This window comes from Dendrobium catenatum, unplaced genomic scaffold (assembly GCF_001605985.2).
Source record: "Dendrobium catenatum unplaced genomic scaffold, ASM160598v2 fragScaff_scaffold_1082, whole genome shotgun sequence".
Classification (NCBI taxonomy): domain Eukaryota; kingdom Viridiplantae; phylum Streptophyta; class Magnoliopsida; order Asparagales; family Orchidaceae; genus Dendrobium; species Dendrobium catenatum.
In genome coordinates, this window is record NW_021319544.1 from 96,283 (window position 1) to 113,690 (window position 17,408).

Sequence of the window (17,408 nt, forward strand, 5' to 3'; positions counted from 1 at the left end):
TTATCTATCATTCTACTCTAGGCAAGATGTAAGTCTAAAAGAATTAGGTTTTCTAAAACTCTTTGCCTATTTAAAAAAAAATCCCACCTCACTTTTTCAATTCAAATTTGAGTTATCTTAATGTAATGATTCATCTTAGTTTTCAAGTTTTGAGGGTGATTTTCATATCATAAGCCAGTACCGTCTTAGAAATTCTCCTGTTCTTGTAATTAGAAATGAAAGTCATAAATTTTTTAAAAATGTCATCTTAGACAATAAAGTTTAATGCTAAAATATTAAAGTAGAACATAGGATATATTAGAATTACTTCTTAATTAAATTCACCACCTCCGACCGCTACCAATGGCCACTGCGCCATCTATGACCAGCCACCACCGCCCCCGCCGCTACCGGCCACAACCGCCCCCGCTACTACCGGCCACCACCATTGCTAATCGACGCCACCACCTGTCGCCGGCCACCACCACCTTCCCCCAACTGGTTGTCACTATTTTTGTACTATACACTACATTCATTACTTCAAACCCAACAAAAAAAAATCATTTACATGTTTTTACTAGAGAGAGAGTCCCATTTCCTAGAGAGAGAGAGTCCCCTATTATTTTGAATTTCCATTTTCTTCGTTATGGTGGAGGGTGATTGATGGCAATCACCACCGATCAATCCTTCTTCTTCTAGATTTTTTTTACGAAAACCTATGGTTGGAGCTCCATTGATCATCAAAGACAATCCTGCTGCTACAAATTCGTTTGTTATTCTAAACAACTTTTTGGATATTTGTAAGGGTAAAAATTTGATTGCCGAAGATAAAGTTTTATCTTATAAAATGAAGTTTGTTGAAGGAGTAAAACAATGAAATAATGATTTTGAGGGTTCAGTTTCTTCTGGTACAAAACTAAAAGTGAACAAATTTTACAATCCGTTGATTTTAATGCTCGGTACAAAGATGGTGCAATTTCTGATTCTTATGCTTAGATTGTTCTAAATTTTGTTTCTTATATTAAAGATGATTGCAAGTCTGATTCCTATGCAAATGAAATGATTAATCCTGATTCTCCTGATATGAAAAATGTTCTGTTATCATTGATGAAATCGGATTCGTTAAATGTTTGTGAGAAGGTTATGAAGATTTGAATAAAAATGCTGCTATTAAGCCAATTGGATAATTTAATGCTTGGAGGAAATCCCTGAATATCAAGATAGTTAATCCGAAAATAAATATTAAAATTTCAAGAGATGGAGTTTCGGTTAAATTGCATCTTGAGAATGTAACAAATATTCATAGACTTTGTAATTTGTTGGTAATCAAGGTTTTTGGAAACACTATTCCTTATTCAGTGATTAATATTGAATTAAAAAAACAGTGGAGTCAATGAAAGTTTATGAAGGTTGTTAAACCTTTGAGAACTAGCCCGAGGCTAATCAAGAAGGGGGTGAACATGTCATTTTAAAAAATTCTTTAACATATGAAAAATTTAAAACCCCTAAATGTGGAAGCAGATCAGTTTCACAATAATAAAAATTAGATATTTCAAACAAAGAACAAATCACAAAAAAGTGCAGAAATTAAATGCAGAAAAGTAAATAGAAAGAACACACCAAAATTATAGTGGTTTGGTCAACTTGGCATATGTCCACTCCCTGGAAACCTCCTTTCCAGGTATTGAACTAAAAATAGTGTCTCTTCTTTTGCCCCCACAGTAAGACAGAGGAGCCCTTACAAAATCTTTCCACTGATCCGATCAGGCAGAGTACCTTGAATCCTTTTACTCACTCCTAGAGTAGGCAGAGAACCTGAAAATTCTTTTACTCCCTCCTAGAGTAGGCACATAACCTTGGTATCCTTTTTCATCCTCCTAAGAAAGGCAGAGAATCTTGGAATCCTTTTTTACCCTTCTAGTGAAGGCAAAAAACTTAGATCAGATGATGATTAACGTGTCCCCCAGAGCCACCAAGGAACCACAAAAGCAGCTTAAAGAAGTCTGTAGAAACCTTGCTAGGAGCAACCTTTGTAAATCCCTCACAACTCCTCCTCACAATGATTTCTCTCTCTCTCTCTTCCAAGCTCTCTCTCTTCCTTATCTAAGCTCTCTCTCCAATCAATTCAGCATCAAAAGATTGTCTAATAAGAGTATTAGAAATACTTTTAAAGTGGGCTACAAAAAACCCTAATAAAAGTATTAGAAATCTACTTAAAGAGGCAGTAAAGAGAGGCAAACTGCTCTCCAATCTATTAATCCTTCGGGACGATATGAACAAAATTTGAATAACTTAGGAAATGGAATGTAATGATCATGAAGGGTTCAAAAAAAAAAAAAAGAAATAAAAACTAACAAAAAATAAATAAAAAACTATGATAAAAATAAATATAATATTAAAAACCAAGTTTTTTTTCTTTTTTTGAATTGATTTGCTCCTAATAAATAATAAAATTACCTCACTATTAAATTTAGAAAATAAGTAAGAGATTAGTTGATTGCGCTGAAATTTAGAAAGGCTAAAGAATCAATCTTATTGACTCTGGTTCGGATTCCTTGTCGTTCAAAATTCTTTTTAACTAAAAATTTAATTCATTAAAAAAATTAGATAAGAAAAGTGATATTTTCAAACTTCATTTCAAAAAAATATTTAATAAAACAGTATTGCAAAGTAATAAATCAAGAATCATGATTTTTAATATCAATTGTTTGAAGAAATTAAGTGGCACATGGATTCTTCTAGGATTTAAAATTTTGAAAGAGAATGAAGCTTATTTTTTTATGAACTCATTTTGTGCCTCTTTTTTTTTTTTAATTATTTGGTGCATTTTGCGCATCTTTTGATTTTTAATACACTTTGTGTATCTTATAATTATTTGGCGGTCATTTCGCATCTTTTTAGTTTTGGGCTCATTTTGTGTCTCTTGTCATTTTTGCGAGCTTGTTTCCTTTCAAAACCTTTAAAGACTCTCAGGTGTGAGATTATCTTCCAAATATAAGAAAAAGAAAACTTATTTGAGTCCTTTGCTTGCCCTTCTTGAATTTAGTTGTTTCCTAACCCTTCTCCTTGCTCAAGTGAGCTTTAAGACTTAGAAAATCAGACTTCAAGTGCCCTGGCTTCCTGCATTCAAAGCATATAACATCATAAGAACTTTTAAAATTCTTACTATTCTTATCTTTATTCCATTGCTTATGATATTTTTGCTTTTTCTTTAAAAATCTCTTAAATTTCCTAGTCATCAGTGCAATGTCATCATCATCTTGTCTAGAGGAGTTATTGTCAGAATCATTAGCCTTTAAGGCTACAGTTTTCTCTTTTCTCTTTTCACCTGGATCAAGCTTCCTTTGACTCACTCCTTGGTCATAGGCAATGAGTGACCCAAGTAAGTTATCAATAGACTAAATATTTAGATCTTTCGATTAAGCAATGACAGTGATTTTTGCATCATAGGAAGAAGGTAAACATTGCAAAATTTGGTTAACTTTTTTATAATTCGTAAGCTCTTTTCCTAAGGCATGCATGAAAGTAATAATCTGAGTTAACCTATTATACATTTTAAAAATTGATTCACTAGGTTTCTTGTAAAATAGTTTATAGTTATGAAGCAGAAAGTTCATCCTAGATTTTTTTACTTCATTAGTTCTCTCATATGTTATATATAGTTTATAACAAATTTTTTTTCCAGTTGAACAAGTATAGGCACACATGTAATCTTTAGATTTTAAAGCACATAAAAAATAGTTCAAACATTTTGCATTAAGTTGGGCTAAATCTTATCTTCTATACTCCATTCAGAAAAGGGAAGTTTAGTTTTTATGTCATTAATAAAGTGAGAAGGTATATAATAACCTTCATGAACTAACATCCACATGCGATAATCAATTGATTGTGAAAAGATGGACATGTAAATTTTCCAAAAAATCAAAAGAAATATTATCAAATAGAGGTGGTTGAGTGATGAAATATCTTTCCATAGTATTACAATTACCAAAGTTTGTGAAGGTTGTTAAACCTCTAAGAATTAGCCCGAGGCTATCCAAGAGAGGGTGAATTGATTATTTTTTAAAAAAATCTTGAATATATGAAAAATTTGAACCCCTTGATGTGGAAGTAGGTCAGTTTCACAATAAGAAAAATCAAAGATTTCAAACATGAAACAAATCACAGAAAAATATGAAAATTAAATGCAGAAAAATAAATAGAAAGAACACACCAATATTATAATGGTTCGATCAACTTTACCTACGTCCACACTCTCTGAAAATCTCATTTTCATGTATTTCACTAAAAGTAGTATCTCTCCTTTAGCCCCCATACAAGGCAGAGAAGCCCTTATAAAATTTTTCCATCAACTCGATGAGGCAAAGTACCTTGAATCTTTTTACTCCCTCCTACAATAGGAAAAGAACCTAGAAATCCTTTTACTTCCTATTAGAGTAGGCAGAGAACCTTGAAATCCTTTTTGACCTCCTAGCGAAGGTAGAGAACCTTGGAATCCTTTTTTACCCCCATGGTGAAAGTAGAGAACCTCGATCTGATGCTAATGAAAGTTTCCTTGGAGCCACCACAGAAGATAGTGGAAACCTTCCTTGGAGCAACTTTTATGAATTCTTCACAACTCCCCTTCACAAGGATTTCTCTCTCTTCCAAGCTCTCTATCTTCCTTCGGTAAGCTCTCTATCTGATCAATTCAACAACAAAAGATTGTCAAATAAGAGTATTAGAAATACTTTTAAATTGGGCTCCAAAAAACCCTAATTTTTAAGAAATATGTCTTCTATTCGTACAATATGATATATGTATTATATAGTATAATCAGTCTAATTTAGAATCGTCCAACAAGTTCATACAGATGAACTGTTCAAATTTTATAACATTTCATATTGTACGATCAAAATATCTTATGGTACGAATTGTAGAAATTTATTCTATTCATTTGGAACTATGCTTGGGATGACCAACTTTATACACCATCGATTGTCCAATACTTTGGACATCATACGATACAATCACTACAAAAATCATGGATTTCATTTAGTATGATCTCTGAGATGACCAATTTTGTACTCTATCAATCGTACAACACTTAAGATATTGTACCGTACAATCAGTACAAAAACCATAGATTTTATTCAATACAATCTCTGGGATGACTAAAATCGTACTCTGTCAAACATTTTATATAAGATATATCATATGATACAATCGACGATAAAATGATGTGATTGATTGATATCGTGGGGTAATTAAGAAAGATTTTATTTAGGGTGTATAATATGAACCAACTCGTAATATACGATCAGTATATTTGGAATCTTTTTTAACCTCTGGCGGCTAGGTTTTGACAAGCTCAATAGATCATACAATATGAATAAAAATTGTACCATATGATATACATATCGTACAATACAAAGCTAAAATCATACAATATGAATTACTTAAAAAGAAAAAATCTCTCTAAAACATTTTTCTCTCTCCCCATGTGTGTGTGCAAGGTTACTTAGCAATGATATCCACCCAATTATATGATACGACTCAAGAATATATATATATATATATATATATATATAAGAGAAAACTACTTAATAAAATCCTAAAAATTATTTAAAAATTAAAGGAGCTAATCAAATTGATTGAATATAATTTTTCAAGAAAATTAACTAGTTTTAAAATTAATTTAGATTATGAATTTACTCAAAATAAAATCATAGTGCTTGGATCATGTTTGCAACAGTCAATTTGGTTTGTTTCACATTACTAATTTAGGATGGAATGGTTGATCTGTTCATTTAATTCTTCTGAAGTTAAAGATGTGGTTCTTAGTGGAGATCCATGATTTGTAGGTGGTCATATAATTGGCATGGATAATTGGAGTCCAGAATATTCACCATTATCTTTAAAGAATTTGTTCTCGCCTGTGTGGATTCAATTGCCTCATCTCCTATTATTTTGTTGGAATGAAACTAATATTGTAAGAATAGCTTCTAAGGTTGGAACACCTATGTATTTGAATGACAATATGTTTAACTGGGGTATAAGAGAATTTGCAAGAATCTGTGATTGTATTAATCTTGAGGTCAACTTCTTCAAGGTGTTTGGGTAGATGGATATTCTGGAACATTTTTTCAAAAAATTCAATATGAGAAAATTGCTTCATTTTGCTATAAATGTGGTCGGATAGGATACAATCAACAAAGTTGTAATAAAATTGATAATTTTCAGAAGAAGGATTCTTCTTTATCTAATGGAAAAAAGGATAAAGGTGTACCTCTGATCATGTAACTGTTATGAATCAATATAATGCAAATGAGGTTTTAAAATCTGATTCCGATTCTGCTATGGATTATGATAACTACGATCTTTGGATTCATCTCAAATAATGGAAGGAAAAAAAAAAAAAAAATCTTCTAATAGATCTAAATCTGTAGCTGATTCTGATAAAAATTCAGTGAAGACCAAGGTGGGCTTTTATAAACCTATAAATGTAAATTCAATTTCTCTTGACGAAGATAAAAAGAATTCTGTTTAGATATACCTTGTGCTGTTTCTAATTACTCTACTAAAGAAGTTGCTAAATCTGTACTTCCAGTTGATGCTTCTTTCAAAACTAATGCTGTGATTTCTAAGTCACTTTCAATAGAAGATGATAATCTTGGTGCGAGTACTAAAGATTTTTCTGATGAATGTTTTGCAACTAAAAGTATTGATTTAGTTGTTGAAGGTGCTGATAGAGAAGAAAGTAACAAGATGGAGACAAAAAGATAATTCCAACTTTAAAAGCTCCAGAAGTTGCTGATGTTACAGTCATTGAAGATGTCTATGATACGGGTCTTGCCACATATTCTGTTACTGACAAAGAATTCAAAAATTCAGAAGTTAATAAAGCTCAAAATATTGCAAATGTTAATGAGGTTCTTGATAAAGTTAAATCAAGAGCATCAGAAGGAGATAACGTTGAAGACATTCCAAAGAATTTTAAGGTATCAAACTCACCTTCCGAAGCTATTACTGTTAATTCTATTCTTGGTATTGCTTCTTCCAGTTAGGATTATTCTAGTGGAAATGAATTTTCTCATGCTGTAAAAATTGAGAATTATTAGTCTTCAAAATATGTTCAACAGAAAAAATTAAAGAAAGAATTGAGTTTGTATGGTCCTATTAAGGATAGTCTTAGAGGTAGAAAAAGTAATGGAAATCATGAAGGTGCTGGGGGTTCATCCCCATTGATCTCTTAAACGTCTTCATTATTTTTTTGGAATTGTAGTGGAGCGAAGAAAAAAGAAACTTTCCATTACTTAAGAAGTTTGATTGTAGATAATGGTGTTTTCGTTATTGGTCTTATGGAAACTAAATTAGATTCCATAAATAGTAATGAAGTTAGAAGGATTACTAATATTGATTGGGATTTTTTTTTTCATTTTAATGCTAGAGAAACTTCTGGTGGTATTCTTGCATTGTGGAAAAATAATATTTCTTCATTTATTATTTTAAATTCTTTTAATCAATGTATCATTGGTAACTTAAAAGCTCCTAATGGAATTATCTGGACGGTTGCCATTGTTTATGGAAATAAGGATTTGCATGAAAGAAGAAACTTGTGGAATTTGATAGAAAGCTATACAGCTAATGATAATCCTTGCATTATTGGAGGAGATTTTAATTGTATTCTCTCCAAAGTAGAAAAAAATGTGGTAAAAGATTCATGTTCTCCCAAGGGCCTAGACCTGTCAATTTCGGGTCACGGGTCGGGTTCGGGTCGAACCCGGAATTGACCCGGCACTATTCGGGTTCGGGTCAACCCGACCCGTTTTCACAAACGGGTCATTTTTCCGGACCCGCACCCGACCAGCTTCGGGTTCGGTCGGGTCCAATATTGACAGGTCTACAAGGGCCGCAAGAGATGAAGAATTTTCTTATATAGAAATGATTATCATGACATTGGTTCTATTGGGCCTAAATATATATGGTGTAATAATAAAGAAATTCTTGCTCGTATTTGGGATAGATTAGACAGAATTCATCTAAATTTTAAAGCTTAATCTCATATTCCTTTTGGTGTTATTAAACATTTACCAAGAGTCGTTTCTGATTATTGTCCTCTTCTACTTAATCTATTCAATTCAATAATCTATAGTCATAAATCTATCATATTTGAAAATGTATGGTGTTGTGAAGAAGCTTCTAGGGGTGTGGTTATGAATGCCTCGAGGAAAAAAGATTTTGGAATCATATCTAATATTCTTAAAAGGAAAGTTAATAGATCTCTTAAAATTTTATTTTTTTTTTAGCAAGAATAAATTGAAAGAGCTGAATAAATTAAAGTGTGAGCTACAAAATGTCATAATGGTGAGAAGGCAAAGAAAGTTAAAAAAATTTTTTCTTGTTGAGAAGTTGCTGAAACTATTTATCTTTGTGTGAAGATGGCCCCAAGAAGGTTAAAAGTTGCAGATTATCAAATTGTTCTAAAGAAGGCAATTGAGAGGCTCCATGCATGGGGATCTCGTTATCTATCTTTGCCTGGAAAAATTTTGTTGATTAAAATAATATATTATTCTATTCCTTCTTTCATAATGGTCGCTCTTTGGTGCCAAAGAGTATTCTATACGATATTGACATGTTTTGTAGGAGTTGTTTATGGCATAAAGAACAAGGAAGACATGGTTTGCATTATATCTCTTGGAATACTCTTATTACTTCAATAAATCAAGGTAGTATTGGTATTCAAGGTGCTATTGATAGACAAGGTCCTTTGAGAGCCCATATTGCATGAAACTTCATTCAAAATTAGAATTCTATTCTTGGCAAAATTATTGTGGCAAAATATTGGTAGTGACATTTGGAAGGAAGATATTAGAAGATGCTCTTCTCTGGCATGGAGAATAATAAAAGATGGTGCTAGTTTTTTAAAACCCATAATCAGATGGAAAGTTTAAAATGGGGAAAGAATCAAAATTTCAAGCAATATTTGGATTATGGATAGATGTTTAAAGAGATGGCCAACAATGTGCAACATAAGTGATCTTCAAAATAAATCGGTTTCATTTCTCCTAGATGTAAATGGCAGATTGAACAAGGCGAAGTTAAAGAAGCATTTTTCTGAGGAGTTAACTGTAGTTAATCTCTAAAATTCATATTTTTTCAGATTCAAGTGAAGATCAACCAGAGCTGTTATCTATTAATTCAGGAAAATCATTTACTACATTGGCATATGAGGTATCTTAAGGTTCACAATGAAGTTGGTATAAATATCAAGTGGATTGGGATGTTAAAACTAGCATCTAAGGAAGTATTATTCTGGTGGAGGTTGATAAACAATGCATTGCCTACTAGTCTTTGGTTGATCCATAGAAAACTGCAATATACAGTTTTTTGTCCGTGTTCGGAAATTGAAGATATTCGTCATATTTCAATCCAATTAAAGTTAAATGAAATATTTGATATGATGAAACAATGGGGTATTCATCTTCCTAAATTTCATAATTTATCTCATTGCATGAATAATCTAAGGAAGGTGGCATCGTCAAACTCAGGAATAGTAAGAATTTACTTATCTTCAATTTATCATAATAGGAAAGCTAGGAGTTATTCTAAGCATGGAGTCAAGGTTCCAAGCTCATATTCTTTCTTATTTAATTAAACCTCAATTAATTCCAATCTATCAGAACTGGGATGCTAATCAACACGTAATGCTGTCTAAAAATTGGTATCCCCCACATACAAATTGGATTAAGTTGAATGTTGATGATTCATTGATGCAATCTAAGTTGGCAAGTATAGCAGGAGTTTTGTGTGATCATAAAGGTCGATTCTTACTTGCTTATGGAAGGAAGTTAAAGCATTGGGACATTTCATTATTGGAATTACTACCTGTTTTTGATTTCAAGAATGTAATTCAATATTGGATGAGTGATAAGCAGGAATCATTATTAAAGGTGATAACATCCATGTAATCAAAATTATTGCAAAATTCAATTATGAAGACCATCAATCGGAAGACTAGGGTACATAGATTGGATTTTTTTTCTAGAAGTTTTTTATAATGTAAATTTTTATTTTCTATAGAAAGAGTAATAGAGTGATAGATGTTTGTTCTCACTGCACCCTCTTAGGAGATTTTTATTGGGAAGCTTTTGTTTTTAGTGAAATTTCTTCAATATTTGCTGACTTGATTATGAAGGATTATGATAAGATTTTTATCACATATGTTTATGTGCATCTTTCTTCTTTATAATTTAATGCAATTTACATATCTTCAAAAAAATTTTTAATAACAAAGTATTCTTTTTCTGCTCCATTTCATTAATACTATTTTAGTCAACCAAACAATCCTCCGGCTGAAAATTCTGCATAAATCCTGTATACAAACAGCGGTTTGCTTCCGTTTTCTTAGCCATGATCGCGCACCCAGCTCTCCTACTTGCTTCGCGGTGCCACAGCTATTTTCCCCCTGCCTAATACGGGCAAATTATTGCATCAGGTCACCTGACAGAGAGATGCGTTCGGTCTCTCTCTGTCTACAGTAACCTGCGCTTTACTGTAGCACTGCTACAGTAAAGCGCAGGTTACTGTAGACAGAGAGGTCACCTGACGCAATAATTTGCCGCCTATACGGCAAGTGCAAAGCAACAAGTTGCCGGAATCGCTTTGGTTTCTCCAATGGGGACCTTGCGATGCAGGAATGAAAGTGCGATCGAGGGAGCGCAGGCGGTGAGCTTAACGGAGTGGCAGCGATGGGGTACTTCTTCTCCCGTCCCCGCCATGGTGAACCAAGTGATCGATGATCTCCGCGTTTTGACGAGGGACGCCGATACGAGAATGTGCTTTGGCGGACTCGGCGGAAAGCCTCAGGTGCAGGATTTTCTCTTATTTTTCTTTGATTCTTCTTCCTCCTTGTGTCCAGAAAACTATGTAGACGTGGAGACGATGGTGAATTTTGATTTAGTTGGAGGGTGGAAATAAAAAGTGGCTGAGGCAATGAAGAATTCTGTAGGGAAGGGTAATTTATCGTTCACGTTGGGGCTGGCTTCCTCAGGAAAACCGCTGAATCCTCACGTCGTTGTGCAGAAACGCGCAGGCGGTGAGCTTTAAGCGAAGATTTGTAATGTTGAAGATCGGGTATCCTTCATGATTGAATGGAGATAGGCCAATCCTAGGTTTGGTATCGTCTGACTTCGGGCTTGCTAAATAGAATGAAGTTATTGCTTACACCTTCAGAGTATAGTTGATCCTTTTTGCTGCTTGAGCATTTGCGATAGGAGAGAGATATAGAGTTTAACGTTTTAGCATTGCATGAAGATTTAGGGCACACACATATAAGAGAAGAGTACATGAAAATCATGGGGCTTGGCCCAATTAAAATAATTCCACTATTGTTTATCATCAACTATAAATGATGCCCTTTCTCAAGAGAAGGCATTGATACACTTTGAAGAGCATATTACTTGGTTGAAGTTGGAAGAGCTATTTGACATTAATCCAACATAAATCCAAATGTTGAAGTTGTGAGCCAAAGTTAATGTTGACGGTGTGCATTGATCTTATAATTGATAATGAGTTGGCATTACCAACAGTGCTAGATAATGAAGTCAGTAGGTGTCGGAGGTGGACCTTAGTCAAGTGACGATGGCTGGAGGGTTGTAGTCGAGCAACATTGATTAGAGGACAATAGTTGGGGGGTCATGTTTGAAGGAGCATAGTTGGGTGATGGTAGTCCGAAGGACATTAGTTGGGTGGCAGTAGTTTTAAGGGTTGTAGTTGGCCAGCGAAGGCCAGGGAATCATAGTCGGGTGATGGATGTACAATGATCGTAATCATGTGATGGTGGCCTGAGAACCTTATTTGGTAGGCAATAGAGGTTGTAAGGATATATTCTGTTGACAACTAAGGTTGAAAGTCTATAGAGGTTGAAAGAACTGTAGTTGAATTATGGTGGTCAGAGGACTATAGACAATAGACGACAGAGGTCGCAAGACCTTAGCTGATAGGTGACGGAGTTCAGGGGGCCATTGTTGGATGATGGTATTCAGAGGGGTGTAGTTGCCAGTGACGGAGTACGGAACACCATAGTTGGGCGGCAGTGGTCTGAGGACTATAGTTGGGTAACCATGATCTGAGGATTGTATTTGCCTGTAATAGAGGTCGGCTAATAGGCAGTGGAGGTCGAAAGGATCATTGTTGACAATGGTGGTCAAAGGAGTGTAGTTGTTGACGACGGAGGTTGAAGGATCCTAATTAGTTTGAGGACTGTAGTCAGACGATAGTGGTTCGAGTTTTAGTTGGCGGGTGATGGAGGTCGGCTGATAGGCAGTGGAGTTTAGAAGGATCACAATCGACAAGCAATGGAGGTTAGAAGGACCGTAGTTGGGTGACAACATAATTGGTGGGCAATGAAGGTCATAGGATCATAGTTGGAGGGTAATAGAGGTCGGAAGTAAAGTAGTTGGTGGACGATTGAGGTCGAAAGGACCGAACTTGGGCTACGGTGATTGAAAGATTGTAGTTATGTAACAGTGGCCTTAGGACAATACATAGTTGGGCAACGGTCGTTGGCATACCGTAGTTTGGCGATGGTGGTCCGAGGATCGTAGTCAGATTACGGTGGCTAGAGGATCATAGCTTGAAAGTGCTATGACACCCTAAGAATCTCCCTTCTTCCTCCTGGTCCGACAGAGATGCTACCCCCTCTTGCTCCTCGCACAGTGGAGATACCAAACCCTCCTTCAGCTCATCACTACGGTGCAGATGCTCTTTATTAGCCTTCTTGGCTTGTAAGTCTTTTGACCAAAAATTTCTCCTCGAGCTCCACAATCATAGCACGAAGGACCCAATGTGTAGATTGACCGGAACAACCATCTGAAAATCCTCACACCTCTTGACACCCTCAAGGAAGAACTCTCTTACTTTCACATTCTCTTCCCTCCTAAGTTATTTGGACTCTCACTCGAGCAAAGAGACTCCCTCTCCTCTTAAGCTCTCCCTAAAAAATGTCCTTTGCTACTCAATTTTAGACCCTTAAGCCTTTGTTAAAAGAATTAAAGCGAGCTATTTAAATTAAAATCTTAATTTCAATTTTAATTGCTATGCTCGTACAATACAATACTCGGATTGTACTGTATGATTAGTTCAATTTCGTCACTGATCATCTTGTACTATGTATAGTTCTATAGTACAATTCGTTATATTGAATAAAAGATCGTTTAGAACGAGCCATGGTTCAGTTAGCTAGCTCTTTATTTGATTGGTCTGTACGATATCAATCCTATAATACAATTATTAATTAAGATTTAATCCTAATTCGATTTCTTAATCTGCGGGACAAAATTAAACAACATTCATTAATGTTTGTATAGTACGAAGGGCTTCATACAGTACGATTAATTCAAATTTTAAATGTCTAATTTTGGTAATATAGATTCAATGATAGGGTTCAAGCAAAATAGCTGATCATCCTGTACGATTGGTGATTGTATTATATGATTAGTTATAATTCAATTTTAATTATTTGATCTAATTAAATATTTGAATTAGTTTTTGATTTAACAAATCATACAATACGGTGGAGATCATACAATACAATAAACAAAAACATTCAAGTATTTAATTTTATTCCCTTTGTGAATGCGTGCTTGGTTGTTTAGCCATCATATACCTAATACATAAAATGACTAAACAAAAAGTACTGACTATCAAACAGAAATTGAATTAGACCCTGACGATACATTCTCTTGAGTCTTGATTCTTCAGTTATGCTCATTGTATACTATACTTGAAATAGTTAGTAAAACATAAGAAATATATAATATATGTAAAGCAGAGATTAGTAATTAATCACATTAATAATATTCGAAATCATTAAAATACTAGCTCGGGCTTCCGGATTATAACGTAGTCGTGGGTTGGTGGTCGGAGAATTGTAGTTGGGTTATGTTCTGTAGACTATAAAGGCCGAAGGACTATAGTTGTGTGATGATGATTGAAGGGTTATAGTAGTCGGCCAATGAAGGCTTGACGGCGACGATCAAATAGTGGTTCGATAATGATGCATCATTGGTGCTCCGATATTCTTACAGCCTCAGAGCTCTCCTGAATCTAGCGCCAAAATTCTAGCTCAAACTCTAAGTCTAAGCTCCTCCACCTTCCCATATAGAGAGTGTATGTCTATTTAGAGATTTTTAAGTGTCATGCCTCGTAAGCATAACCGAAATTTAGAGCACTTCATTGGATGATCCATATTGATTCTCTTGATCACGAAGTGTTTGTTCAACATTTAGGTGCCTTAATGAAATTAGAATTAAACTATCTAGGTTATATTGGATTCGTCTCATTAAGATGCTTGATTCGACTATAAGCATGCCAAAAGTGAAGATTATTTGGTCCTCCAATTAATGTACTAAAATTTTCAATTACTTATAGCCCTTGATTTAGCCTAATTCAGACTTGAGATTGGACCAAGTTTTGTGTTGTAGGATTTTGTAAACCCTCCTTAGGTCTTTTGGCAGGTAGCGACTTGGTTGTGATGAGGGTATTTCATCTTGGAGCAAATCCCTCAAAGGATTCGCCCGGGACTAATCGGGGAACTTGCCCAAGGAGAACGATGACGGTCACTCGCCAGGGAGTTCACCCTAAACTAGGCGACTAGGAAGATCCTTACTAAGAAAATTTATCCTCATTCATCTCAATCAGGCCCTCCTACAACAAGCTCGTTAGACTTAGTTATAGGAAGGCTTTTACCTCAGGGACTTCATACTCCATTCAGCTATCATTACTAGGCTCAAGAACTCTTCATCCCTGCAAACACTTCTGATTTTCTTTTACAACAAATCAACCTCGACCTCCTAACACTATTTGCTGACTTGATCAGGACACTTGCCAGCTACGGGTCTATCTCTCGAGACTCGTCCCACGCCTACTCTCCCCTCCTAGCTTGCCTGATAACAGACAACTTCCGCGATTATTGACGCCCTTTTGCAACAAATCATGAGGCAAAATGTGTCTTATTTTAACGTGTAGCATGTACGATTTTTCTGTATAGTCCACAACAACAACAACAACAACAACAATAAGCCTTTATCGCACTATGTGGGGTTAACTACATGAATCTTTTTTCTCCATTATATCCTATTAAAAGTCAAAATTCTCATTTAAATTTATTAAAAAATGTCATTTCTAATATTTTCTAACCAAGTCTTTTTAAGTTTATCTCAACTTTTCTTAACATTTGTCAAACTAATACATCTACTCTTCTAACCGGGTCATCAGAAGGCCGACGTTTTATGTGACCAAACCATCAAAGATGGCTCTCTCTAATCTTATCAGCCACTAGAGCTACTCCCACTTTTTCATGTATATGCTCATTTTTGCTTTCTCTCTAAGAGTAAAGCCACTCATCCAGTTAAGCTCCTCATCTCTACAATACTTAATTTTATGCTTCTCTTTTAATGGCTAACATTCTATGTTATAAATCATTGTCGGTCTCACCACCATTTTATAAAAATTTTCCTTAAGTTTTAGGGATACTTTTCTATCACGTAATAGGCCTGTTGCATTCCTCCACTTCAACCATCCAACTTAAAATCTACTTATAATTTCTTCGTCTATTTCACTATCACTTTGGACAATAGACTTGAGATATCTAAAACGTGTACTCTTAGTAACAACTTGATCGCCCAAGGTCACAATCCCCCATTAGACCTATGACTACTAAAGTTACACTCCATGTACTCGGTTTTTGATCTACTCAAACAAAAACCTTTAGACTTTAAGATTGACCTCTATAATTCAAGTTTAAGTTCATCTCCCTCTCTAGTTTTATCAAGAAAAAGAATATCATCAATAAAAACCATATCGTAGGGTACATCCTATTACAAATGTCTAGTAAGAAAATTTATGGCTAAAGAAAAAAGATATGGGTTTAAAGCTGATCCTTAATGTAGTCCAGTTGAAATAGAAAAATACTTGGTCAAACCACCTTGTGTTTGAACACAAGTAACAAGTCTTGCATATATATCCTTAATGACTTCAATATAAGCATTATTAACCACTTTCTTTTCTTGAACTCTCCATAGCACTTCTCTTGGAACTTTATCATAAGCTTTCTCAAAATGAATTAATATCATATGTAGATCATCCTTATTCTCTTTATACTTCTACATCGAGCGTCTTAATAAATGTATAACTTATATAGTAGACTTACCCGACATAAATCCATATTGATTTTGAGAAACATTAGTATTACGTCATAACCTATGCTTAATAGTTCTCTTCAATAGTTCTAAAGTATGACACATTAACTTAATTCCTCTATAATTCACATATTCTTGTGCATCGCCTTTGTTCTTAAAATAAGAATCAATACGCCTCCCCTCATCTGGTATCTTTTTACTCTTCCAAATAATATTGAAAAGTTTTGTAATAAATAAATTCTTTCATCTCTTAAGCATTTCCACTCTGGAATATCATTAGGTTTTACAATTTTTTCACTCTTCATTTTCTTTAAAGTTTCTCTAACTTCAGTTTCAATAATACGCTGATTAAAAAAACATTCATTTAGGGTGCTAAGATCACTAAAGTCAATCGTATTCTCTTAATTTTCATTGAAAAACATATCAAAATATCTCATCCATCTTTGTTGAAATCCTCTTATGATAAAAACACTTTTTGATTTTCATCCGTAATGCACTTAATATGCACTAAATCATTAATTCTCCTATCTCTTTGTTTGACTAACTTATATATACATATTTCATCATTCTTAGTGTTTAATTTATTATATAAATTATTAAAAGCTAAATTTTTTGCATCATAAATTAGTTTCTTAGATTTCTTACATGCATCTTTATAAATTTCACAAATTTTTGAGTTTTTAGATCCACCTTAATTTTTATAACAAAATATCTTATTTTTTATCTTTTCTTGTACATTTTGATCCGACCACTAACTATTTTTACTATTTTGAGATTTTTTGCTTTAATATTCCAAGCATATCATTTACAACATTTTTAATATCATTATTTACTTTCCCACATAATATTAGGTTCCTCATATACAGAAAATTTCTTAAGATCTTAAATCTTACTCTACAACAACAACATCAAGCCTTTATCCCACTACGTGGGGTTGGCTACATGAATCCTTTTTCTTCATTGTGTCCTATTAAAGGTCAAATTCTCGTTTAAATTTAATAAAGAAAGGTCATTCCTAATATTTTCTAACCAAGTCTTTTTAGGTTTGCCTCTACCTATCTTAACATAAATCAAATCTAATACCTTTACTCTCCTAATCGGGTCATTGGAAGGCCGCCGTTTTATGTGACCAAACCATCTAAGGCGACTCTCTCTAATCTTATCTTCTACTGGAGCTACTCCAACCTTTTCACATATATGTTCATTTCATATCCTATCTCTAAGGGTAAAGCCACTCATCCACCTGAG

At 34.2% G+C, this 17,408-nt stretch overlaps 1 protein-coding gene across 2 annotated transcripts in view; it reads left to right on the forward strand.

The window, feature by feature from the left end:
• The first annotated feature begins 10,587 nt into the window (after positions 1-10,587).
• The window catches only part of LOC110111082, a 55,670-nt gene continuing 48,849 nt past the window's right edge, over positions 10,588-17,408 (forward strand). For both annotated transcript variants that reach the window (XM_020842781.1, XM_028698405.1), the window contains exon 1: positions 10,588-10,827. In XM_020842781.1, the coding sequence (XP_020698440.1) occupies positions 10,636-10,827 (192 nt within the window). In that variant the 5' untranslated portion in view covers positions 10,588-10,635. The remainder of the gene's footprint in view (positions 10,828-17,408) is intronic.